The sequence below is a fragment of the Grus americana genome, chromosome 16 (genome assembly GCF_028858705.1).
Source record: "Grus americana isolate bGruAme1 chromosome 16, bGruAme1.mat, whole genome shotgun sequence".
Taxonomy (NCBI): Eukaryota; Metazoa; Chordata; class Aves; order Gruiformes; family Gruidae; genus Grus; species Grus americana.
The window spans coordinates 7,023,274-7,048,884 of NC_072867.1; the positions used below are offsets into that span (position 1 = coordinate 7,023,274).

At 50.1% G+C, this 25,611-nt stretch overlaps 3 protein-coding genes across 4 annotated transcripts; all 3 read right to left on the bottom strand.

Moving 5' to 3' along the window:
* Positions 1 to 564: 564 nt before the first annotated feature.
* DDT (D-dopachrome tautomerase) lies at positions 565 to 3,196 on the bottom strand. The gene is made up of 3 exons (XM_054844684.1): positions 3,029 to 3,196; positions 2,774 to 2,949; positions 565 to 1,963 (listed from the first exon to the last, which is right to left on the bottom strand). The coding sequence occupies exons 1-3, from the start codon at positions 3,134 to 3,136 to the stop codon at positions 1,891 to 1,893; spliced, it is 357 nt and encodes a 118-aa protein (XP_054700659.1). The 5' UTR covers positions 3,137 to 3,196; the 3' UTR covers positions 565 to 1,890.
* A 1,596-nt stretch (positions 3,197 to 4,792) lies between these two features.
* LOC129213674 (glutathione S-transferase theta-1) lies at positions 4,793 to 14,794 on the bottom strand. Of its 2 annotated transcripts, none has more exons than XM_054844196.1 (6): positions 14,358 to 14,794; positions 14,174 to 14,230; positions 11,546 to 11,633; positions 10,313 to 10,463; positions 7,888 to 8,081; positions 4,793 to 6,962 (listed from the first exon to the last, which is right to left on the bottom strand). In XM_054844196.1, exons 1-6 carry the CDS (start codon positions 14,467 to 14,469, stop codon positions 6,839 to 6,841), a joined length of 726 nt encoding a protein of 241 aa, XP_054700171.1. In that variant the 5' UTR covers positions 14,470 to 14,794; the 3' UTR covers positions 4,793 to 6,838. The 2 variants fall into 2 exon arrangements, with proteins under 2 accessions (XP_054700171.1, XP_054700170.1); XM_054844195.1 differs by having other exon boundaries at positions 4,793 to 6,884; positions 7,905 to 8,081; positions 14,358 to 14,722.
* Positions 14,795 to 18,805: 4,011 nt separating this feature from the next.
* On the bottom strand, positions 18,806 to 25,282 carry GSTT2B (glutathione S-transferase theta 2B). The gene is made up of 5 exons (XM_054844197.1): positions 25,100 to 25,282; positions 22,142 to 22,229; positions 21,319 to 21,469; positions 20,565 to 20,741; positions 18,806 to 20,002 (listed from the first exon to the last, which is right to left on the bottom strand). The coding sequence occupies exons 1-5, from the start codon at positions 25,209 to 25,211 to the stop codon at positions 19,796 to 19,798; spliced, it is 735 nt and encodes a 244-aa protein (XP_054700172.1). The 5' UTR covers positions 25,212 to 25,282; the 3' UTR covers positions 18,806 to 19,795.
* Positions 25,283 to 25,611: the final 329 nt, after the last annotated feature.

A 25,611-nucleotide genomic window follows, 5' to 3' on the forward strand; every position in this document is an offset into this window, starting at 1 on the left:
CATGGCATACTCTTTTCCAAGCTTTTCCTCTCCTTCCTTATCTCTTCCTGCTCAGCTCTGCAATGCTGGGAAAGTTGCTCCCAGGCAAAAGCCCCCACAGGGAGCAGCCAAGGGCGAGAGGGAGGCACAGAGCCTACAGCAGTGCCTAGTAGCGGCCAACACGGCCCGAAAAAGGAGAGCGGGGGCACAGGGCAGAGCAGGGTCTCTAGAGGAAACAAAGGCTTTGGCAAGAGTTTGTGTTTGTTCCTTCACAGGGTAGAAGGATCTCCAGGAAATGACCCGTCTGCAGATCAGAATTTTTTTCTGACATTATTTTCTGTATTTCAGAGTATTCACCTCAAGTTGCCCTTTGCAAAGCCAGGGCTGTCCACTCTCTTCCCTGCAACAGAGTACACGTGTCTCAGACTTGGTTCACCTACCTGTTCATTACCTGAGTTTCAAAACCCTTTAGTTGAAGGGACCTCCTGAGAAAGTGCAGAGCCCTGGGCTGCCATGGTACCCAGACCCAAGAACAAAGAGCTAGAACCCCCACACTGTAAGCCAATAAAGTGACACTTACCAAAAGAGGCTTGGATACATTTTATTAACCAGATAGGTGCAGCCCCCCCCAGCCTGACAGACAATTTGTGTTTGGTATTACAGCCCTGCCAGATTTTGCAAACATGGATGTTTATTATGCACAGGGAACAACCAACTTCAAATGGTAATTAGAAGGAATATTTTCAACTATCTTGAGACCTCAAGTCATAACAAACCAAAGTCCGATCAGAATGACAAAGGAGCGCAGAAGCACCCTTCAGCCCTGCGTTCCCATGCACCCCCATGTCGCAAGGGCACATTCTCAGTTCCCGTGAGCTCCCTCTGGGACCTGACCAAGTCACAAAGTGGAAAGGAAACTGATAAATGTTTTCATTATCAGTGGAAGGCAGCGATAACATTATACATAAAACCTACCCTGCTTTTGTTTTAATAAAATGCCATGTGTATTCCAATTACAACGTGAGGGACCATATGGGCCTAAAAAACCCAAACCGCTTCCCCATGGGGACAGTGAGCAGAAAACACCATCCACAGAACACAGTGAGATGCTCCAAAACTCCCTGAAATAGTGGAGGAAAAGTACTTTGAACAACTGGGTGAATGACAGGAATTAAAGCTGGCAATAGTAGAACCTTCAAAATATTTTCCTGTGGCACAGTGCAATTCTTCACAAGCGAATCCCTCCTCTACACGCTGCCATCGGCACAGAAACATTCAGCTGTAAAAATCTTGCGGACAAGTAACATTTTGTGGGACAAGCCATTGGGCGTACCAATGGTAGAGCACAGAGCACAAGATCTGACATGAGTCTTAAAGAAACAATGATATAAATGCATAAACTCCCTCCCAATAATCACATCTCTTTCCAGAAAGGGCTTTTGGGGAGCCCGAAAAGAGAAGAATTTGACTCGAGGTCTTCTTAGCCAGCCTGGGACCCTTCTGCTGCCACAGAGAAAGAGAAACAAGGATCTTCCTGCCTTCCAAAGTATGAGGAAATCTGGATGAAACCAAGACCCTCTCTGGTCCTCACTAAAGCCAAATGTATTCTGGAATTAAGCTTTTTGCTGTTGCAAAGGAGCTTTTTCTAGGCCATGACCAGACTGTACCAGGGGAGGCTTTGGGCTACAAGACAGGCTTGAGACAAAGACCTGGAACTATTTTAGTAAAGTCAGTACAGCTGATTGCCCCACTCTTGAGCTCTGTGTGCACAGGATGCAAAGACAGAAGTGAATCATACAGGTGAAGGGGCAGAGCTACACAGATTTGATCATAGGAGGAAACAAGTAGATGGAGTTGGTCATCTCTGGGTTGTCTTCATCATTGCTTTGTTCCAGCTGGCCGCTTGAGGGATCAGAGGAAAGTCATGACTGTTCTGTTCTTGCCAATCTGCCAGGGCTCCAGTGGGTAAAAGCGGATGACAATCCTTTTCGGGTGTAAGAGCAAAAATGCAGCGGACAGGAAACATTATTATTTTATGATTAAATATTATCCCTGCCCTGCAACAAAATAGAAAATCTGCACTAAACTCTCCCTGGCTCACACTCCATGGTATCAGTTTGACAGAAGTAAAGAAAAGCTGTGTACAGGCAGGGTACAAACAGGTGCCAAACTTCATCCACACAAACCAAAGAGCAGACTGAATTTCAACACTGTTTATACAAGATACTTGTCCATTTCTGAAGGACCCAAGCAGCTCATAATCTTGTCCGGTATTTACCCTGACAGCACCCAAGAGGCAGGAAAATGCCATTACTCTCCTTGGGAAGGTGGGAGAGAGGGGCAGAGAGGGACATGGCTTACCTTCAGGAACAGCCTTGTTCCAGTATGCGGCATGGCAACCCCACTGCGAAGCTCTGCCAGTTCCCACGGGGTTTTGCCCCAATTACACCGACTGGAACTACTCATCTTTAATGAACAACTGTTCCCAGACTGTTCAATGAGTGCAAACCAGTCCATGGTTTTATCTGGCCCTAAACCGTGTGTCTGGGATTCGGCATCCATGAGCACTTCATGTTTGCGATCTAGTTCTGGATCTGTGTTACACCTTAATCTCACGGGAGACCTGGAAACCTACATCACCGTCACTTTGCACGTCCTCCTGTACTCCTGCTGGCTGCGCTTCACATACCCATACCCCACACAAACCTGCCAGAAGAGGCGCTCCCCCTCTCCCCGCCCCTCCGGACGCGGGAGGTGCCCCGGCAGAGCCCCCCGGGGCCGGGCCCGCACTCACCGCTCGGGGCCGAGCCCCAGCTGCGCCGTCAGGAAGTCGAAGAAGCGGGCGCTGTGCCGCTGGTTCTGCTCCGCCGAGCCCACCACGCCGATGGAGGAGACGAGCAGCTGGGCGCAGGGCTCGGCCGAGCCCGACAGCACCATGGGCAGCCCGCTCCGCACCGTCACGTTCACCCGCTGCCGGCACAGACACCGTCAGGCCCCGCCGCCCCGGCCCCGCCGCCCCCGGCCCCGCCGCCCTCGGCCCCGCGCTCACCTCCGCCGGCTTGTCCAAGATGGTGGCGGCGGAGGCGCACAGCTTCTGGGCCAGCCCCGGCGGCAGCCGCTCGGCCGGCAGGCTGGTCTCCAGCTCCACGAACGGCATGGTGCCCAGCGCAGCGCAACCCCGCACCGCCTCCTCCTCCTCCTCCCCCCGCCCGGCCCGGCCCCCGCTCCGCCCCCGGGCAGCGCAGCCCCAGCGGGGGCGGGGACCGGCAGCTGGAGCGTTGCACCATCCCTGCAGCAACGCGATGAGCGTCTCGCCCTTCCAGCCACCTCTCGCCCTGTGCCAGCCCCGGGTTGGGCTTTGGCTTTTCTCTGTTTTACCCCAAATCGCATCAGGTGGCTTTCGGGCCTTCTGCTTTTTACGATGGGCGTCGCAGGGATATGTATTAGAGACTGTGAGAGCAAAAAGTCGCATTTCACTGCGGGAAGGGTAAGGTGAGTTTTGTGCTGGTCCTTACTGCCGGTGGGAAGTCATTTCTGGTCACCGCAACGACACTTCCGTGCCTGTCTGCGCAGGGAGGGTTGAGAGTGAAGAGCAGTGATTTCTCAGAACAACCAGCACTACAAGAAATTAAAAGGCAAGCAGAGAGGTTTATTGTTTTACCCAAAACATAGAATTACCAAACAAGCTTCTGCAATCAGGACTTTGAGCTCCAAAGTTGGTAAAAGTGACCCTGGCAGGCTGGGTCTCAGGGACAGTCTAATCTACAGGTCAGAGGTGTCTAGAGATCAGAGGTTGCTGAGCTACTGTCCAGTGAGGGTTGTATGTACGCATTTACAGCAAAACGTTACAGCCAGCTAGATTAAAAGGTCACCTTGTTTAAAGCACAGCACTGTTGTGAAAATTGGCCTTGTTTAATGTGACTTTTTGGTTTTCTACAGTTCTGGACAATCCTAATGAAAAATGATGGAATTGCTCATTTTTCTGCTGGGGGAATTGTTTGGCCTTCACCGCTGCTAATGAAGACAATACTGGCATGAGGAGCAGCGTATATAAACCAGCCAGCAAAAAGGCTGGAAACAGATTTCTAGGAGAGAGATTGTGAAGAGAGAGACCCATCCGGAGAGGGGACGGGGCACGGGAGGCTGGCAGGGGTGGCTGCTGGCAGGGGTGGCTGCTTGCAGTGGTAAGCAGTAATACAGACGCTCCCTTCAAATCCAGGAAAGCAGCAGAAGAAATAACCCAGGAAACCTGTTAGATTCCAGGGTAAATTTACAGAAAGGTAAAATCTTGTAAATAGAAGAGATGATCCCAAGTTTGTGACCAAAACGAAGGCAGTGGGGGTACTCAGTCACCTTGCAAACCCCGGGTGCAAGCCCACCACTGCCTGATGGCAGGGAGTCATTGCCTCCAGGTGAGATGCCATTTAGGATCCATCTTTCTATTTCTCTCTCATTCCTTCAAAATCTCTTCCAATTCCAAGGCAAAAAACCCCACGTGACAAGAAACCAGCATATCAGAATGCCTCCAAAAGGAAAAGAGAAGATTCAAGTATCGGATGTCAGCAATTAGAAGAGGACATGGGGCTATCACAAACATCGTTGCTGATATGCATTGATATGCATTGTCCTTTGCTCTTGATGGTTCACCGTGTGAATGGCAGATTGTTCACAGCCTCCCAGAGTTTTTATTCAACAAAAGACATTTGTTTTACTGTTTCTGTCTTGGAGCAGGCAATTAAAGTGCTTGTAGGGGGATAAGCATACAACTAAGAGAGGACAGTACAGCAGCAAGTAGTCTCAAACATGCTCAGCCTTTGGAAAATCACGGTAGTTTATTCCCTCCTGCAGACATTTGCACGCGTCATCATCCACTTAGCAATTCCACTCTCAAAATTGCCAAAAAAAATCAGCCACTTCCCATTTAAAATTTAACTCAGTTGTAGACAATATTTTGTGAATAAAACATCAATAAAAACATATTATTCGGTGAATGTTTGGGAAGAAAAGAAAGGAAAGGTGGGAATAAATGTGTGCCTGTTTCTAAGACTGTTGTTCATGAAAACAGAGGGTCTTCAGCCAGGTCTCTTGAGAACATAATCACAAAACAAAACTTCCTGCTAATGCAAGCTGAAGTGTATAATGGAGTTCTCTTTCTGGACAGGGAATTTAAAAAGATCTCCCTAGGCTCTGAACTAAATCAGTAGTATCTAGAACTGAAACCGTAGTGAAAAACATCACCAGAACACATCAGGTTTTATAGAACTTACCAGCAGAAACGTCACTAGCCAAGACATAGCAGTACTGGAAAGAAAAGAAGCTATTTGATTAGCGAGAGAAGTGATTCCTGAATTATTTACTCATTTTGTCTTATTCCTTACAGGAAGAGTTCTTGGGCAAGGATTTCAGGGTAAGGTTCAAGGGCAGCAACTACTCGTAAATGGAAATATGCAGAGATTTATATTCCACCAGCCTCTGCATCCTTTACAATTTGTTTTTTTCAACTGAAGAAACTAGAAATGGTTGCACTCTCAGTTTTACCCTATAAATTCTGCTGCAGTACAAAAGGGTTTTGTATCTGAGTTACAGCTAACCAGAAATAAACACAGCCAAGAAAAAGAGCCCAAAACAACTCTCTGCCCTTTTATTGTGATGCATATGTTGCTCAATGCCACAAAATCTCTTATTACTTCAGCTGCGCAGGGTGACTTACTTGGTGAACTTCCATCTAAATCAGTCTCAGAAGAGCACGTCTAGATTTATTCCCCCTCTGCATTTTCTAGGAGAAATGTGGCTTGCTCTTACAGTATTACCACAGAAAAAATCCAATTTGATTGCTGTCATATTTCAAGAAATCACTGTGAATGCCTTCTTTCAGTGTATCCCCTACAGAATATCAACGGAGTACTTTAGGTAGGCAGTTACTTGAAGGCTGTGGCTGCCCTCAGCTTTTTGAAGTTGCTTGGTCTTTACTGCACGAATCTCCAAGAACAGCCCCTGCCACCTGTGTACTGGCAGATTGAGCACCAACGAAACCCAGGCTTTCAGAAATGAAGAGCAGTGATTAAACTGAAGAATTATGAAGATTCACAGTTGTAGATGAAAATGAAGAAACTTCTCACGGGAACCTAAAGGCAAATAGAAGAGGTGTGGAATGTACCTGGACAGTCAAGCAAGATGCCTCAGCAATAAGAAACTTTTAAAAAAGAAAAAAATTCCATGTCTTTTTTCACTTTTGTGACTGCCTGTAGTTTTGTGCTGTACTTGTCTGTGCAGACGTGTGCTGAGAAGGTGAGGATCAGGCACGCTTTGCAGTGCTTGCCGCTTGGGAAGGAGCTGCAAATGTTAAAAACATGAAAAAAATCCTCATCCTATACAGTTCTCTAATGTTCCTAGTTTGTAGGCTGGCTCAAATTTTGTCAGGAAATACCAGTTGTGTCTCTACCATCTCCGAGAAGACTGACACTGAAATAAATCCCAGATGCACACGTTAAGTGACCTGTAGGACTTCTGTATAAATTTAATGTTTCAGGTCTTAAACCTTCCCCAGCTTCCACCCCCAAAGATACAGGAAAGGCCTGGCGGGGGGAGGGAAACACTCTGCAATTTCTGTGTTAGAATTACAGTGCTCTTTCCAGTTACATGTAGAACTGGAGGTCAGAGAAGTTAAAAAAAAAAAGGCAGGAAAAATGGTAAGATAGGTTAATTCATTTCAACATCTTCATCAATACAGGTGCCAGATGCTCCTTCAGCTGTGGATCAATCTGAATGTTGCTCAGTTCTTTGATATTGAGGATCATCTCATGGGCTTGGAAGAAAAGCTCTTTCCCCACAGCATCCTCCACCCGCCTGCGCCACTCCATCAGCCTAGGTCTGTCTTCAAAGATGTCACAACCAACTCCAACGGGCTGCAGAAAGGGGAGAGAGCAACAGTGAGGCTTTGGGCAGTCGCTTCTTCACCGAGACAACAGGCACCACAAGTGTACCTGCAGGTACAGGCAGGAGAAAAAAAAATGAAGACTTGCTCACAGAGGAGCACTAAGAAGGGGGAAAATCTCCTCTGGTTGGGTGTATCTATCTGGGGGACACAGAAGCTAGCCTGTATTTTAAAGGGCATTTACAGGTCAACTCCTGAGTGCCAGAACAGCTGTTGTGAGCAGCAGAGATGACTGCCACTTATGGTGAGTGATTTTCAGCTACAGCATCAAAGACTTGGTGTGCTGACCGTGCCAGGGACAACTGCACAGTCCACAGTACGGAGTGCTGTATTACATCGCAAAACCACAGCACAAAACGCCAAGCGTTCAATTGAACTGATGTCTTAGTTGACATAATCTACCCCCCTTCTACTCTCTGCCACTCTCTGGAACACAATGCTGTAGAGAAGCTGAACTGCTGTTTTTCAGTCTCTGGGATACAGAACTGGGAGAAAGAATCACTGCTGGGTTGCAGGATCCAGGCCCTGATGGTCTGGCAGAGAACCACCAGTTTGTAACAGACTTAATTTGATTGCCTCTGTCTGTGATTCAGTCTCATGGCACAGGCAAGTACCAACTGAAGAAGAATATTCTTGTATGATAAAAATATTCCTATATCATTTTCTTATTTCATCAGACCTGTCTGCTATTGCCTCTCACCTATATATTACCTCCTTCTCTGTAGGTTAAAAATAAAGTCATGATAAAGGATGAAGAATAAGTATTGTTAGAGAAGAGGAACAAAAGAGATCTGTTTCAGCCAGCTTTTTTTTTTTTAACTGTTTTTTTGAACCCACTCTCATATTCTCCTCATTGTCTTAGGCCAGCTCTGCTGAGATATGCCCTCACTCCTCTTTCTAGTGAAGCGTCACCACATGCGGCACCCCTCCCTGCCCAGCAGCATCTGTTTTCCCTAGTGCTGAGGCTTCCTTACCACACTCCAGCACTCACTTGCATCAGCTCCACAATGGCCACAAGATCCGCCAGAGAGATCTCACTCCCGATGATAAAAGCCTTGTCCTGCAGAAACCTCTCCTCAAATTGCTTCAGGGAAGTGGACAGCCCCTCCATAACCTCCTGGAGCTTCTCGGAGGGCAGTGGCTGCCCTGTGAAGAGGGGAATCAGCACCTGCGGAGAAAAGGGACTTACGAGTATAGTTGGCCGTCTCGTCATGGATCTGGTGGTAGTTAACTACTCATGATTGTCAGTCATTCTGCAGCAAAGCCGCAGGAGGGTATGATGCTAGGGCTTCACAGACTGCTGCAGGTCACTGCACGAGCAAGTAGCTCGTGGACAGAGAGCACACAAGCAGTCCTACGCAGCTGATCTGCCGTGACAGTAACCTCCAGCTAATGGGCAGCAGTGTGCAGAACGGAGCCAAGGATCCAGCTCGTTTTGTGCCTGGCAGTTGTGCCCTCCTGCTTCACCTCAGTGCGTTACAAAAGAAAAACAGGCAACAGCTCCAGGGAAGACAAATCTCTGCCACAGTCACCCCTGCTGTGTCCTCTGCTTCAGCAGCCTGCCAAGACGGGTCAGCAGGCTGCCTGCCCACCAGCCACTCCTGCTATCCACCCTGTTGTGTAACTGGGTGCTGCAGGCAGGCAGCTGCCCGTCCTGCAGGGTGATGGAAAGGAGGGCATGGTGGTGGCTGTGGCAGGGAGCGTAGGAGGGACTGGAATGCATCAACACTGGCTGGAGAGGCAGGAAATGGTTTCCTCTGCGTGACAGCAGCCAGCCAGGCTGGGAGTGGGTGAGCGCCACTTTTACCAGCCTTTCTGTGGCCTCCCAAGCATCATTCTTTAAACCACTAGAAATTTTTCCAGAGCAATCATATAAATGTGGTCCTTGTCTCCACAGACTTGCTGGCATAGGGGGTAGTGGCCTTTCCGTGAGATTTGTCACCATTTACAGAAGTGTACGCACCGTCGGAGCCCGCAGTATTTCACAACTATGCTGCCTTCGCCTACCGCAGCTAAAGAAATATAGTTTATTTAGAGAAGCAAAATTAAAGATAGAAATTTCCATTGGAGGGAGCAGACTGAATTTCTACTTACTGCTATTATATCCAACTATTCAAGTTGGGATTGCTTAATCCAAGCCAGGATTTTTGCCAAATACATGTGGAATCTATTTCATCAGAAAATTCATGGCCAGTTCTCTTCCTAAGTGGTTCCAATTATGCATGATGTGATCTCCGGGTATAATCACTTGAAACAGCATCTTCTTCCTTTTCTGTATCTTGGGGCAGTCTATCTTCTCCCATGTCTAGCTAATATGCCTTCTGTTACCTGGTGGCTTTATACATTTCCCTATTTTCAATTATTCTGAGGACCTTTTCTGTATCTGGGTTATCTAATCAGCAGCAGCAATGAGTTGGATTTCTTTCCCTTGGAGCACTGTAATAACAGCCTGCCGAGACTGGAAGAAACTGCTTCTTGTATGAATCTGACTCATATTTGAATTGCTTCTCTGTGCTCTCCAGCCAAAAATTCAAATGTCAATAAATCAAAAAGCTAAATGAGCCCTGATATGCTTTTTTAGGCACAAACAAAGGCAAAGTCTACACAGGAAGAGCGAAGTTCTTACCTGTTTACTGGCAACCCTGATTGCATCTGAAATTCCATACCACAGCTGCACTTGCAGGGCTATATTTGCACCTGGATCCTCCAAGGATAGTTGCATTAACTGACTGGTGAGCTGGCTGGAAATAGGTGTCCAGCAAAATCATCTGATCCTAAATGATTTTCCACCTCAGGGTGATTCTGTTAATTTTCCCTAAAAGTAAATCAATCTGACCAAACTAAATAAAGAAATGCTGCCATTCTCGCTGTGTCTCTATTCTGTCTATCCCTGAGCCCATTTCAGAGAAGTACCTAAGTGTGCTGGAAGCAGAAGGTTCCTTCTGGACTTCCACCTTGATGGGGCTGCAGGGATTTGTTGTATGAAGAATGCAAGCCTCTCTGCTTCCAGCGGCAAAGCACAGGCTCGCCAAAGAAGCAAACTTCTGCCTATGCGCACACTCTGCACAGCTGTGCAGGGAGAGGGAGGCTCTTGGAGGCAATACCCAATCTGTTATATATTCGTTCACAAATCCAGGCAATGGACGTCTGTTGGGCTTTGAGACCTTCTGTACCAGACCTACTTTAAGGGAAAAAACAAAATGACCAAGGCTGCCTTTGCCAGATCCTGATGTTGAACAAGAACAAGAGTTCCCTCTCTGACAGCTCCTCTCAGCTAGGAATGGCCTAGGTTTGTTATTTCAGCGTGACAAACTCTCTCCAAATTGGGGCTGTTCAAATGCTCAGTATTCTGCCAGGAAAACATCACTTTACTTGCATTTTAATATTCAGTCTCCTTACCTTGATCCACATGGTCTTAGGAGCATTAGCCCGGATGTTAGCATGATGCCATGAGAGGTATTCATCTACCTGGGCCCGCTTTTGTATGTCTGATGGGTACCAGTGGTCGGGAGTGTTGTACTTTCGACTCAGATACAGCAGAATGGCAGTGCTGCTCAGACAGTAACAACAGACAAGAAAGGGGTCAGGGAGTTATGATGCAGAATGCTTTCACCTAAGCTGCCTCTCCTGCCCCTTCTGAACTTGCTGCTTCCACAAAAAGCATTCAGATCAGGATTTCCAATGGAGTCTAGGGACTATATACAGGTATCTAATTCATGGTGACAGCAGAGATGGCACTTAAGCACCTTAGTTCCCATGAAAACTTTTAACAGCACTGTTAGATGGTGCAGAGTACTGCTGGACAGTACTGGGGTAAACAAACAATAAACCTCCACAATCATCCATCAGCAATGTTAACCCCGCTTGTTCCTCGACTCTCTGACCCGTCTCTGAGACCTGTGCATGTTTATGCGCGCATTTACTAAATGAAACTCTCTAATGGGTTATGTTGCCTTTTATCAGATCTATCTCTAGCCTGCAGCTTCCACTGAAGTCAATGGAAGTCCCAGCAAGGAAAGCCTACAGAATCTTTTTGTGCTTGTCCAGATGTTTATACTTTCACTAGCTGGCGGGAGAAGTCAGATGGAAAAATATCTTAGTCATCTGCAACAATGTGTAGGCTGTAACCACAAAAAGAGATGCCATAGAAAATCCTGTGCTGGCAAAACGGAAGAAAATGCAGACCCTCCTACTGTGCTGATACTACTATAGTTCAATTATTTCAGTATTACGACACCATGAACCAGTCTCCATGTTAATCTTATAATGTAAAGCCTAACTTTTACGTCTGTAGCTATTCACTTGGCCTTTATGACTAATTCAGATAAACAGGATTTTTTCCCAGGGTAAAAGGGATTTTTATAAGCTTCAAACATTTCCCAGAAATGTTTATAATCCCATTTTGAGGTAAGTGCATTCAGGGTAAGATCAAAAAGTTAAGTCAGCTGATTTGTTTACATTCTGAAAGATAATTCAAACTGGAAATGGAAACAGAGCAAATGAGGTTATACGATTAAAAACAACCAACTTGTTGATCAGTTCTGTGATCCTTAATCATCCAGTGCGAATGACATCTCCTAAACGCTGCACAGATTCCCGGTACCCAAGGAGGTTTAAGGACTGAGTTCTTACCATTCAGCTAGGGTGAAGTCTCCATCCTTTAACGCTGGTACTTTCTTCAAGAGGCTGACTTTGCCAGCTCCTTCACTATTTGATGGCCCTAAGAACATGAACAGACAAGTTGGAGGTTAGAAGTGTATTTGCCAATGAATGATAAATGAAATACCTGTAGCCAGCTGGGCAATCAGTGAACTGTGTTAGGTTCTCCCTATACTGTCATATTTCACTGGGAAATCTGTCTGGTTACCTGCGGTGACAGTGGCCTCCAGCTTAGCTGAGGAAGAGGTCCCACGTGCACAGCAGAACCACACGGCATTGTCAGGAGAGGCAAGGGAGAAAGGGCTTCTTAAGAATAAGAGCCAGACAGAATGTGCAAGTTAAGCCTCTTAATTGAGAAATGTGAATATCCAAAATAACCTACTTGGAAAATCAAGACAGAAGGCAAAGCACAAGGACAAGGTGCCTTATGTCCATGATTTGTACCATAAAACTTGTGTAAATCTACTGTCATGCAATGAGTTGCTCTGGGAAGGTGCTTGGTCCTGTGCATTTAGAAGGGCTCCAAAGGCCAGCGGCCATCACATACACAGCTCTGGTGCGATCTGTAGAGTTCAGGTGGTCTTTGGGAAAATGCAGCAGAAAGTTGCGAGTCAATAATGCTTACAGCTAACGAGCAGCCAGTTCTCAGACCTAGCTGTTTGGCTGTTTTGCTGTCTGAGCTTATTATCCAAGGTGGCGGGCAACTGAGAAACAACAATATGAGAAGGAAACCGTGGGTGAGGGCAGCCTGAATCAGATTTCAGCCTGCTTTCATCGTGCAGCAGTCCTAGCAGGAATACTGAACATATCGGTCCCCTGACAGGACTAACATGTCATTACAGCAGGTTGGACAGTAGGTCACTGTCAGTTACACAGACTGCACAGCAGCCCAGAGATGGCGCCTTATTTCCTTTGGCTCTACAAGGTCTTTGTGTACAGACATAAAAGACCTGTGCCGAGAGTCCGCGACTGAGCTGCAAGCTGCTAAAAGCCTTGGTATGAACGCTAACCTCAGGCTGCTTCATTGGGACTGATTGCTTATTGTATTAAAATAGAGACCAATACTTGTATTTGCTGTTTAGCAGAGTTTAAGCTCGTGCCTCTCTTCCAGCAAGCAGAGCCAGCCTTTTTGTTTAGTGGTATTAGGTGGCCCATCTTTATCATTCCTGTGATGTTGACTTGACTTACAGTGCTGTTTAACATCAGTTGCATCTGGTGTAATTAGTTCTTGATGTCCCCCAAGGCTATATACACACACACTGTGTGTATTGCTGGGCTTTGAGGAGTAACTTCAATTAGCAGGGTATACGCTGTCAAAAAGCAGGGCAGGCTGCACACAGGAGGAATTCTTAAGCGTAAGTCATAGTGCAGGGAAGGAGATTTACTGGTGGGTAAAAAAAGCAATGGATAAGATTTTACAGAAGGAAAAAAAAAATCAGTCTATGTGCCAATCACGTTCCTGCCTAATCATGTCAGCCAAGAATTTCCAAGTACTATGCATTGCCTTAGACAAAAAAGAAACGATTTACTAGGAAAATGCAATATGTAAATGGACGATGGTCATCTTATACACTTGGACAAGTCTGAACAGCTGAGTGTTTCTGCTAAGTACGCTGTTCCCAGAGCACTCCTCGGCTGTCACTGTGACTAATTTTCTAGAAATGGCTGGAGGAACATTCCTTGGGGATCCACAAAAATAGATGCAGCACAGCTATGAGACCGCTTTGGGAGTAAGAGCTGCACGGTCAAACCATTGTATTCCGGCCCCTCGGCAGCACACGTGAATCTCTCAGGTTACGCGAGGAGCTAGTCCTTCCCAACGGGCCAAGCAGAGCTGCCCGGGGCTGCGAACAGATTCCACTCTAGAGTGCAAGTCTGGCCAGGCTTGACCTGTTTGACTCTCCCCAGGCAAGGTGGGACCCTGTCTTGAGCAGACGCCAGGCTAGGACCACAGATAAACCTCCTCCGAGCTCTGCACCTCTGCATCCCTCTCACAAACGGGTGATCTCCCACTTCCACTAGCTCCAGCATTTTGCTAGCTTCCAGGATTCAAGTGTTTCCTCCTTCGGCTGAGACTGAGCCTCCCCAGACCTGGGCTGATGTTGCCTCAGCAAGAGGGGACCCTCCCCTGATCTGGAAGGGACCGAACTGAACTTCCCTACGGGAACAGTCCAAACCAGCTCAGCAATGGCTCGTCAGTTCCCAGGGAAGCGGCAGCTCAGCACAGGAGGTGGGATGCTGGGCAGAGGCGCTCCTGCTCCTGCACCGGGGAGGCAAAGGGGCTCCTCTGGGGGCCGGGAGAGCAAAACCCCCGCGGGCCGCCGCGATGCGGGACCGGAGCGATGGGCGCTTCTGCCCAAAGGCCGCTGCCGGGGCCCAGCGCGGCGCTCGGCCCTGCCAGCGCCCGGGGGCTCAGCCCGGCCCCGGCAGCCCCCGCCCGGGGATCGCGTTACCGCCGCCGGGTGCTGCCAGCGCCCCGGAGCGCGGCCCGTCCCCCGCCTGCCTGCGGGGCCGCCGCCAGGCACCCAGCGCCGCCCGGAGAAGGGGCCCGGCCTGACAGGGCGGACGCCCGGGGGGGGGCCGCCCGCCACCTGCACTCACCTGCGCGGGGCTGCTCCGCGCCGCTCCCCGCCGCCGGCTTCTTCCCCAGCACCGAGTCTGCCAAGAGGCAAGAGAGGAGCGCTGAGCCCGCGGGCCCCGGCCCGCCCCGGCCCCGTCGCCCGCCGCCCACCACCGCCTCCGGGGCAGCTGGGCGGCGGCGGGCGGGCGGCCGTGCCCGTCCCACCTTTGAAGAGCTCCACGTGCTTGAACTCGAAGGGGATGTTGTTGCTCCGGGCGAAGATGTAGATGGAGCGGCAGGGCTGCGAGAGCAGGTCCAGGTACAGCTCCAGCCCCATCCTGCTGCCGCCGCCCGGCCCGGCCTGACCCGGCCCGCGGGAAGGCTGTCGCGGCCGTCTCGCCGGCCGCCCGGAGCCGCCCCGCGTGGGCAGGCGGGGGCCGAGCCGTGCGCGGGCGGGAGGCGCCCTCCCCCGGGCTGCGCCCCCGGCGGGCGGCGGCGCTGAGGGGAGGCGGCAGCCGGCGGGGCTCCGGCCTCTCCCGGTGCGAGGGGCAGGCGGGGGGCCGTGGCGTGGCGGGGTCTGCGCCTCGGCGGGCCTCGGGCGAAAGTGTCCTGCGGGGCCAGGGCGGGAGAGTGCGGCAGGACGCCAGGAGAGCCCTCCCGGCAGGGGCTGCGAGGCACGGCCCGAGCTGGAGGGGGACAGGGTTCCCCACCGCACAGGGTTAGGCAGCCCTGGCCACGCCTGGGCTGGCACTGCGCCTACAGGCCAGCTTCAGGGAAAAAAGGTAACATACGAGTAATGGTAATTTACGAGTAATGGTAAATTGCCATCCTCAGAAGGGAGGTTGGTACTAAGCACTGATGGAGCAGGGGCTGTCGTTCCCCTCCGCAGCCTTGGCTGATGCCACAGGAGCTCGGGAGCCCACTCCCATCCCACCAGGGCTCTGAGGAGGTAAAGGCGTGTTTTCGTAACGCGGTGCTGCAGGGATGTGTCGCGCCACAAACGGGGCCCTCGCGTGACATCTCTAAGCCAGCGTTACTCTCGCACCGCTAGATCTCAGTGTGGTTTTCAGTTCAGAAGATAACTCTTTGGTCACGTAGTCTCTGCCCAGCGCTGCGAGGTGACGCCTGAGTGGCAGTGAAGCGTGGAGGACTTTCTCTGCGGGCATTACCTCTGCATGCTCACAGTGAAGCGGCTTTCCTCTCTCCCTAGTGTTTGTCATTTCAGATTTCCACGCAAGCTGAGGAGAACTAAAGAAGCTCAGACTGAATTCAAGCTCTTGCACGGAGCCCACGGTATTTCACAGCGGTGTGATTCAGGGGAGGTGACGTGGTGGTTGAGTGCAGGGACTTCTGGGACTCGGGAAGATAGAGCGGCTGAGCCACTCGGAGCAAAGTCACCCCCAGTCAAACCCACCTCAGCTCAGCTGACACCTTTTTATCAGTGCCGTGCCAGAGAGCTTGTACATCACACACAAATCCTTGGAAAGAGCCACAGGAACCTCATAGAGAGGGAACCAGAGGATCAGTTGCTCTTTTACTTGTGTAAAGGATCATTACAAAGGGTGGCAAGGCTTGGATACCGAGCTGGGAGCTCGTTGACTGGATAAATTACAAACTGGAACACTTTCAGGTGCTTCCCTTTAATCCACTTTGCCAAGACTTCAGCTCTGAGAACTCCTTAGGAACGGGGCTTACTGTTAGACCGTTCAGTCTGCCAGAGTCTGGTGAACAAGCTGCGTCTCAACATAAAGTACTGCATCCGCTGCACCACGCACCTATTTTCAGAGCCATTGTTCAGATTTAGAACTGCACGATAAGAGTTTTTCAGTTTCTTGGCCAGAGGAAGGAGAGTGTACACCCTTCGGTTCCCCTGCGGTACAGTTTACCCTCTAGAGCACCTGCACGCAGCACCAACACGCCAGAGGTGAAGGCTCGTAGAGTATTGTGGCAGGTGCTTGAGGTCATGTCAAACTCCTTCAGTGCAAAGAAATCTTAAATGTTAAGGAAGTGAGGAAAAGGAGCATGAATGTGGCTCTGCACAGGTAGTAGTCTGAGAAGTCTTTGTGCTTCAAATGGTTGCATATCCCCGCTCCAAGATATCCCTGAGAAGAGGTTGTTGATCTCAGTGGTGGGTAGCAAAATGAGCAGCATGGGTTCGCTTTGCTCCTTGATTTATGGTTCAGTTGATCCGTTAGTCCTGTCCGGACTTCAAAGATCTTTTGATGTGCCTCCTGGAAACGTTCCTTCCTTCAGTTTTTCTCCAATTTGCTGCCTGCACTGCACAGCCCACACAACCAGAGAGATATTTTTCTCTGGTGTTCCATGGCATTTGGTTGCATTATTCTTGGCTCTAGGCTAATGCTTGTAGCACTCTATTTTCATTCAGCTCCATCACCTCAAAGGCCATTTTTCCTCCCTGTACCTTCTCTATCAGCTTTTTAGAAACAGGAACAATGCAGAAAAAATGCAGTAAGCTTTGCAGTTTATTTCTTAATCATTTAGAAAAGGTCTCAGGATGTGTATCTCTTTTTTAAACATTACTCCCTTTTTGTGTATCTCAGCTTCATTTTATTCTAGAAATCACAGGTTCTCACCCATTTCCAAATAGCCCCTGGCAAGAACTAAGGAAATTGAATCAGAACAGCACATTAAACTGTCACTGGAGGTGTAACCCCTCTCCGTATTTAGGTGAAAGAGTGGACACCGAACAGACCTTGCACTGAGGCAGGAAAAACTCTTGCACAACCTGTTGTGTTTTGGCAGGCAGCTCTTGGGGCTCTCAGTCCAGGAGCTGGAACCAGCCAAGAACAAATGACACAAATTAACAAAATGGGGGAGGTGGAGGGGCAACAAAAGGCAAAGTACAAGGACAAGATGCCTTATCGCCATGATTTAGAGAAAAAAAACCAGCAAGGCGTATTTATCTGTTGTACAGCTCTGTTGCCATCCAAGGAGTTACTCTGGGGAGGTGCTTTGTCCTGCGTGCACAGAAGTGCCTGAAATGCCACTGGTCACTGCACGCACAGCTTCGCTGAGAGAGTGACCCTACTGTTCAGGTGGGCTTAGAGCAGAAGAGACTATGGGGAAAACAATTTAAAGTCTCCTCCTGTCACCACAACCGTGCTGGAGCAAGGCGGTAGCCGATCAGTGTGTTCACCCAGTGTGACGCTGGCAGCAGAGAAGCACCAGACGACGAGCTCAGAACATAGTTCCAACTTGTTTTGAAAGGCAGCCATCGCTGCAAGAGCACTCGATGTGTGACGTTTAAGGAACTTGTGCCTTATTCAAACAAGCAGAAAACTGACTTAAGACTCTTACGTGGAGCTCTTGTGCTGCAAGTATCGTAAATAAGTAAAACCCCAAACAACTCTTTACGTGCCTTGGCTCGTGCACTGGCTTCGCGTGCACAGCAGCCCTATCTCGAGATTCTGCAGGGATATCTGTATCGAGAAGGGCTCTGCTACCAAGCCCGCTTTGAAGTCTGTCAACATTAGCACTCTACAGATTAGGCTCTTGGGTTGGACGGTTTCTGTGCTCTGCTTCTACTTGAACAGAAGCTGTGTGAGGAATTTATGGTGCTGGTGGGAGGAGGTTTGCTGTCTACAAAAAAGGGAGAAGTTGGAGATCAGGAATCCGGAAGTTAGGCAGAGTACGAACGTGCTAACGGGAGAGTGTGCACTGAGGTTGGGCACCTATGGTGAGGTGGCAAAGAAGGACCCATTTTATTCGAGAGGCGTGCAGAAGTGCACCTGGTGGTTGTGGTAAGTGGCAGGTTAGAGAGAAAAGGAAGTGGTTGACGGTACAATGTAAACAGGCCCTTTTCTTTAGGCTTCACACTGCAGGCAAGCTGCTACGGCAGAGCAGCAGAGCAGCAGTGCAGCACCTACGGGGGCTGCTGCTCAGGCACCAACCACGTGAGCGCTCAGGGCAAGAAGAAAGCTGCTATCACCGACTTTGCTGGCTGGAATGCAATAGGCTGTCCTCAACAAACTTGCCAATAAAAAAATCAGGTAAGAAGACAAATATCATCTGCCTGTGTCAGCAATGAAATTGGAAGAGTTTGGGGGCAAATCTGCTTTTTCACTGCTGCCATTTAGGATTTCCTGCAGGCTGGAAGAGCGGAAAGTAAAAGGGACCAGCCTGCTTGGCTGCTTTAGCTCAGCCCATAGGGACGTGTGTTGCAGGCTGTGGTTCACGGTGCCCTTTTGAACTAAAGGGCAGGTTTACTCAGGAAGCAAACACAGAAGAAGCAGCTGGCTCATTCCCCAAAATCAGCAGGTCCAGCGGAAAGGATGTGCAAGACTGCTCTGAGCAGCTCCTTTCGCCTTTTCTGAGCGCTGTAATGACCTGACTCGTGTTAAGGTGACTGACATCTCGCACCCAGCGTACGATGCAGCCAGCTCTGTGGATGGTGTAACCAGCCGGCAGAGACAAATGGACTTCCAGATACAAGCTTAACAAGAAGGAAAAAACAGTTTTGCAAACTGGAACCCTCCTCGTGGCTGATACCTGGAAATGGAAGGTCACAGGGACAGAGGACAGGAAGGCAGGAGGGGTACAACAGGACACAGGCGAGAGGTTGTGAAGGGTGCTGCACAGGTGTGGAGGATGACTCGGTGGACGCATCCTTCCAAATCCTGTTTACAAATCCAAACAGAGCTACAACACGTGGCAAGTGTTAACCTTTCACTTTACTGGAGAATCCAACGTGACAGAAGAGTAGTGGAACACTATCTGTATTTGAGGCATTACTCAGCTCGTACACTGTGCACTCTGCTCACCCCGGGGCTGGCCAGCACAGCTCCCTCTGCCACCAGCGCTGGCCCAGCCACAGCAGCACGCAGCAGTGGAGAGAACCCAGCTTGAACGGCTTCCATCCAGCTGACAAAGCTGCTCTGGGGAAAGGACAAAAGCACCGATGTGGTTTGCACGTGGAGACCGTGTGGTCGGCACCAGCTTCACCTAGAAAAGCGGCTTTGCTGAGCTGCGCAGGCTGTTCTTTGCCCAGTACGGCACGAGTCTATGGTTGAAGATCTTTACTCACGGGACTAACCCGATCCTTCCCAGGAGCTGGAGGGTTCCTTTGGGTACCTGCACAGCCCCCCTGCTCCTTGGCGCTGCCCCTTTGCTGCCAGAGGTGAGGCAGCAGCCGCCTCTAGTGGCCGGGTCCCCACCGAGGGCTGGGTCCTGACCCGTCCCTCTACTGAAAGAGCAAAAATCTTCCAGCTGAGCTTGTTACAAAGTGAAAGCCACTTTCGATGATTTTTCTTGTTTCAGACAGATCTGCTCTGCCATACCCTCAGGAAACCTTTGCCCCTTCTATAGTGCTGTGACCTGGAAAACTCACAACAGGGATGAGAGGGCAGTTCTGACTGGCCCCACTTCCCACGCAGACCGAATCGCCTCTGTCCTCACGCAAATCCAGTGGTGTTGGAGCAAGAAAGAAAAGCCTACAGGGCTACAGCTCACGTACCTGTAGTGGACAAGAGGGGAAAGCAGCTCACTGCAGTTTAAGATGTAGTTTTCTTCCCTTCTAAGCTGCGGAAGGGCTGTGATTGAAGTGCATTTTGTGGAATGGTGTTTCTGTATGATTTTTAGAAGAAATGCTGAAATACTACAAAAAGCCTGCGCAAAATAATCCATTTTACTTAAAGGATAACCCCCTAATTATGGCTGGCCTGCTTTAGGAGCTGGTGCTTGAAATGCTCCAACAGTTCGGGTGCAATCTTATCAGCAGTCAAGTTCTTGGCGTTCAAAATCCCTTCATGGGCTTCCTGGAAGAGCTGCTTCCCCACTGCCTCTTCCACCCGCCTGCGCCACTCTGCTAACTTCGGCCTCTCCTCAAAGAGGTCATAGCCAGCACCAACAGGCTGCAGGAAGAGAGCAAGAGAACCCGGGAGTGAGTCAAACAACGCGTTTACCAGGGATGGGACCAGAATGAAACACAGATCTGCTTTTGGCTCAAGGCAGCAGGCAGTCGTCACGTTAGGTGGAGTTCATCTCTGGTTCTTAGCTAGTAGGAAGCAAGTGCTGTCATCTCAGCAGCTGCTGTCCCCTGGGACGTGCAGTGAAAGAGCACTGCCATGGCTAACCCAGGAGCTGTCTAATGCAGAACGCAGAGGTCCACGCACACCAACACATCTCTTCCAGATATCTGTACTTTCTTTGCCTAGTTTATAATTTATCTTTTTTTTTTTTTTCTGAGGAATTTTTTCCATACTTCTATAGAGCAAACTGTCTCAAAGTAGGTGTTCCCTGGCAAACTCAATGAGGGTCAAAGTCAGAAAGGAACAAGATTTAGCTCCACTAAGGAGTTAACTGCAAGGAGAAAGACCTGCCAGTAAGGAGGTGGTGGTCCTGCAGCCACACCTTGGCCTGACCTGCCCGAAACCCAGAGCTTGCATATCCCACAGCGCTGGGGTTGATGCTCACCTGCATGAGCTCCACCAGCGCTACAAGGTCTGCCAGGGAGATCTCGCTGCCTGCGATGAAGGGCTTGTCCTGCAAGAATTTCTCCTCAAACTGCTTCAGGACAACGTTCAGTTCTTCAGTAACACCTTCCACTTTCTCTGGAGGAAGTGGCTGGCCTGTGAGGAGAGGCAGCAGCACCTGGAGGGAGAAGAAACAAGTTGCTTTATACATATTTCCCTCCAAATTTAGTCCACACCCTCCCACTGCCGCCCTCTAAGGATCCCTCACCAGCCACGCACGAGAACAACTTGTACCGCTAATCTCCGCTGGCAGATTAAAATTAATGTCAGACATTAATTCCTGCCTGTCCTTGTCTCCTCCCTAGAAAGTCTGAAATCTCAACCACGAGTCTCCTCTCAAGGGAAGGCTGCATCATCTGCAAGCAGCTGCATTTTGTTTTCCAGCGGGAGGTTCGTTCTTTCCACGAAGCTGGGCAGAAGGCAGCGAGCCGTGTCTGGTGTTAGCTGCTCACCCAGGACGGATTTGCTCTGGATCTCAGTGCGCGCACAGAGCTGTGGCTGCACCATGATGTATTCGGGTCACTTCGGTTAGGCTCGGCTGAGCAGCCAAGTCAATTCCAGATCTAGTTTCATTCCTAGCTGTAGGAACACCTGGCTGTACAGTTGCTTAGAAAGGCCCTGCACACAGGGGGTAGTTCCTGGGCTACTGCACTCACAGCTCTTAGCACGTAGGTTTTGGTATATAACGGTCTTACCTTAGTTAAGAACAGCTTGCTCCCCTTCCCACGAATGTTGACGTGCTGCCATGACAGGTACTCATCGACCCTAGCCCTTTTCTGCAGGTCAGATGGGTACCAGTGATCAGGAGTCTTGAATTTCCGGGCCAGGTACAGGAGGATTGCGATGCTGCCCAGAGAGCAAGGCAGACCGGTGAGCTGATTATCTGAGATTAAAGCACCTCATCCTTTCTAATTCCCCCAAATTTTGTGCTGCTGGGCGAGCAGCAACACAGACCTGATCGGAGTCAGGCAGAAGTGCAGGACACACAATTGCCAGCGAGGCACAGCACACGAGAGCGATTGCGCTGGCTTGACCGGCTGCTTGTGGACAGCAATTATCTGATACATCAGCCCAGCGAGACAGACGTGGCCTGCTGGTACAGTTACCCCATCAACATTTTTGAGTAAATACAAGCCACGAATGAGTTTATACCAAATCACCCATCCAGCAGCGGGTGCCTTGCGTCAGATTTACCGCACTGAACTGCAGCCTCCAGCTGAAGGCGGAGAGCAGGAGAACACACGGACAGGTATTGTGGCTTAGAAACTTTGCCTACACGCAAGCTACCTCCAAGCAGCAGCTCACAGATTTTTCCACGATCAATGCTGTTTGAGTTGCCTACATGAGAAAGCTTCTTTTGAAACACGGATTTATTTTATGTACAAGTGGAACAGATAGGAAGGAGGCAAACGACTACCTGGACCGGAGTCCAAGTAGAGACCAAACAGTGCACTGGTGGAATCCGAGCGTTAGGGTAAACAATACTGCAGCAGGGCTTTGAGCTTATTTGAGCCTCACCTCTCTGCTAAGGTGAAAGAACCGTCCCTTAGCGCAGGCACCTTCATCAGGACGTTCACCTTCCGGAACTCCTCTGTCCTATGCTGCCCTGAGGAGGGAAATGAGAAGTTTGACTTGGCAGTGATGCTCAGGACCTGTCTGCAAACACCCGAGGAGCCCATGGGGACCATTTGGCCTCAAGTTCCTGGCTTTGATTGTACAAATGCAGTCATCTTTAAGCGTATCAGCAATCAAAAAGTGCCACACGGTGAATACGGGCTTTGCCCTATGATGTCAGCTTACTTGCTTGTTGCCCGAATACCAGAACAACCTCTCGACAAAGGTCAGAACGGTTCAGAGTCCTTTCATACCAACAGCGCTTGTCAACTCAGGGCTCTATCAGCTCTAAGTTTGAGCCTGGAGGTACCTGTCCTGTACAAACCCAGACTGGACGTCGAGCGCCTTGGAGGAGAGGGATTTTGGTATCAGAAACACGATGGTGAGAGAGCAAGGGATTTTTTTTATTCTTTTATTTTCTGGAAGATAGTGTAATTTGCATACAACTCTCTTTTTACTCCTCCAATGAAAACAGATTTTTGTGATTCCATGTAAAGCCATGGGTATTTTATTACAAGGTCTATCAATCAGCTCATTATGTGAGTTTTGCATATCCTTTATCAGAGCAGATATGGATTTGAGTTTGCTTTTAAACTGTCAGCCCCCCCCCCTCCAAAGGTAGACAGAGTGAACCTGACAGGAGAAGGTGCTCTGTTGATCTGAGGTCTCAGATGAACATTATATTTGAACCCAGTCCCAGGAGCCTTGTTTTATGTGACTTGTTCGTGCCGCCCTTTGCCAGCCCCTGGCTTCAGGTACATGTGTGCACCTCTGTATTCAAGTTTCTCTAATGTCTAACCCCATGCCGTGTCCTGCTATGTGAGTCACCCGAGAATCTCTGTGCCAGAGGAGATGCTCTGGAAATGGTTTTAGCATTCCCAGTACTTGGCAAACCTGATTTGTGACTATTCCCATCACTTGGCTCACAGCCCGTCCCCCCCACCCCCTTTCAAAAAGACACTGGGATTTCCCACACGTTGCGTGCAGATTCCAGATCCTCGTGTGTCCCTAGAGTGTGATTTCTATCCATTCTCACTCTTTCCACCCATTTCTTTGAGACCTACCCTACTCTGGGAGCCCAAGAGCTTTTCTGGGAGGACACATTTAACCCGCCAGCTCAGATCTATGTTCCCTCACCTGGTCCTTACGTATCGTGCAGCGATGGGTCCACTCGAGGGCTGGTGTGCCCATTACCATCTGCCAAGGAGCTGGATGCCGAGCTAACCCAGCTGCAGGCACCAGGAGCGCTTCCCCACGGCGTGGGAGGCGCACACACTGCAGGAATGGGATGCACCTCTAGCATTCCCGTAAGCTGCGTTACCCACCTCAAATCCACTGACCAACACCAAGCGCTGATTCCACAGGGCACAGAGCTCTGGGAAACTGTGATTTAATTCTCTTTCCTTCCTCTCAGTTCCCCGACACTGGTATTTCAGTTGTTCCATTCTCCTTGATGCTCTCATTGCTTGCCTGCCAGTCTGCTCTCCTTTGCACCAGTATCTCACCACAACAGTTTATTTATTGGGAAAGAAGGACGCTAGATCGACCTGCCCCCAGCTACAAACAACAGCAACAATTTTTCCTACCTAGACAAGTCAGAAGAAAGCCGCAGTAAGGTGCGATCAATGCACAGCTAAGGTGTGCAGGGGAACACCCAGAGACCAAACCACAACACGCCTGAGGTTTCTTTGAGTCTCAAGCTGGAGTCTCTTTTGGTCCTTTATCAATTTCAGCCCCAGGAGCCTTCTCATCTTTCATTGTTTTTAACTATTACTTACCGAGGCATTTTTATGCCCAACACATTGTCTTAATTTCAAATCCAGCAGAGCTCTGGAAAGGTTGAAGGATAGTTTTTACCAGCTTTAGTTGCAAAGAGAGGAGATAGGGATCTTTGGGCGTACTTTGGTGAAAACACATGATACCTCCTGGGCAGGTTCCTACCGATTATCAGTTGGGTTTGACACAAACTAAACCACCTTCCCCTCTTCATTTCTCAGCGTTCAGATCCCTGGTGGCTGCGCTGTCTCGCTCCGCTGCCTTCGCTGTCTTTGCAAGCCTGTCCTCAATCCTCTCAAAATAACTTGACAACAAACAGCTTGACCCGATGAAACCCCCAGAGAGGTGGCTGGCTGTCCTGCCCTACCTGTACACGGGGGGACATCAGTGGCCTTGGCGCGAGGATCCTTCCCACGGGGCTGTTAACCCTTGCTGAGAGGAGAAAAGCTGCTCTACAGCAACCGCTGCTGCTTACCAGAGCGCAAAGTTTTCTAAGGAAGTTGAATTCAAGAGCAAGAACCGCACACTTCAGCTGTCCTCGCCCATATGTGAATGTCCCATCTCTGTTGTTTTTTGTTTTCCATCTAAACGGGGAATGGCCTCAGAGCTAGCACATCCTGAGTGCTGCTTCTCAGAAGAGCGGTCCTTTTTTTTGGAGACCCATTTTCTGCTGGGGCAGGGCCAACTTAAGCGATACCACACACCTTTGCAGAGTTGTGTTTGTTGCAGAGGAGCACAGGCACCGAGACTACTACTTAAAAATCAGGGTTTCTTTGCAAAGTTAGGTCCTGTTTTGACCTAAGTTAGGGCTTGTTTTCGTCTTGACGTCGGAAGCCCGCTGCAGCTGGAGGGCCACCCCACCCTCTCGCATTGATGGGGCCGATTGAGTCACCGATCCCACCCACGGAGCGGCTCTGCGAGGGAGCGGGCTGGGAACGAGCAGCTTGTCCGGGAGCGGCGAGGGGAGCCCGGGGTCCCCGCGGGGCGGCCCTGCTAAGCCCGGGGCTGGGGGCCGCCGCGGGGGCAGAGGACGGGCACACACGGACACACTCCCCCAGCCCCGCCGCCAGCCCCGGCCCCGCTCACCCTTCATCAGCTCCACCTGCTTGAACTCGAAGGGGATGTTGTTGCTCCGGGCGAAGATGTAGAGCGCCCGGCAGGGCTGCGAGAGCAGGTCCAGGAACAGCTCCAGCCCCATCCTCCTGCTGCTGCTGCCGCCGCTGCCCAACCCGACCCGGCAGTTCTCCGGTCCCCGGGCGGGGCGGGGCGGGGCAGGGCAGCACCGAGCCCTCCCGCAGGGGCGGAGCGCAGCCGCCGGAGCCGCCCTCCCGCCCTCCGCGTTACCGGCTTCGGCCCAGGCAGGGTCTTCAGCCGAGAGGGACCGTCGCTCAGGGCAGCACTGCTCGGGGCCGGAGGGAGCTGAGCCTGGCAGCTCCAGAGGACACGGGGAATGGCAGTTTTCCAGGGGAAAATTCCAGCCAGCATCTGCCACCTCATATTTGAACTCGGGCTTGTTTTAATAACCACTCTTAATTGCTTATGGTAAGGAAAACCAAAGCTAGGCTGATGGGATGTAGGTGCACAAGAGAGAGATCCTG

Bases quoted from the DNA above. Each gene is read 5' to 3' on its own strand.
- DDT (XM_054844684.1), bottom strand. From the start codon at position 3,136: ATGCCGTTCGTGGAGCTGGAGACCAGCCTGCCGGCCGAGCGGCTGCCG. The intron at 2,950-3,028 runs GTGAGCGCGGGG...CTGTGCCGGCAG, and splicing joins TCTTGGACAAGCCGGCGGAG to CGGGTGAACGTGACGGTGCG. The intron at 1,964-2,773 runs GTGAGTGCGGGC...ACACCCGAAAAG, and splicing joins CTGGGGCTCGGCCCCGAGCG to GATTGTCATCCGCTTTTACC.
- LOC129213674 (XM_054844195.1), bottom strand. From the start codon at position 14,469: ATGGGGCTGGAGCTGTACCTGGACCTGCTCTCGCAGCCCTGCCGCTCC. The intron at 8,082-10,312 runs GTAAGGAGACTG...TTTTCTCCGCAG, and splicing joins CTAAGACCATGTGGATCAAG to GTGCTGATTCCCCTCTTCAC. The intron at 6,885-7,904 runs GTGAGTGCTGGA...CCCTTTCTGCAG, and splicing joins CCATTGTGGAGCTGATGCAA to CCCGTTGGAGTTGGTTGTGA.
- GSTT2B (XM_054844197.1), bottom strand. From the start codon at position 25,211: ATGGGGCTGGAGCTGTTCCTGGACCTGCTCTCGCAGCCCTGCCGGGCG. The intron at 20,742-21,318 runs GTAAGACCGTTA...TTCTCCCTCCAG, and splicing joins GCAAGCTGTTCTTAACTAAG to GTGCTGCTGCCTCTCCTCAC. The intron at 20,003-20,564 runs GTGAGCATCAAC...CTCTTCCTGCAG, and splicing joins CGCTGGTGGAGCTCATGCAG to CCTGTTGGTGCTGGCTATGA.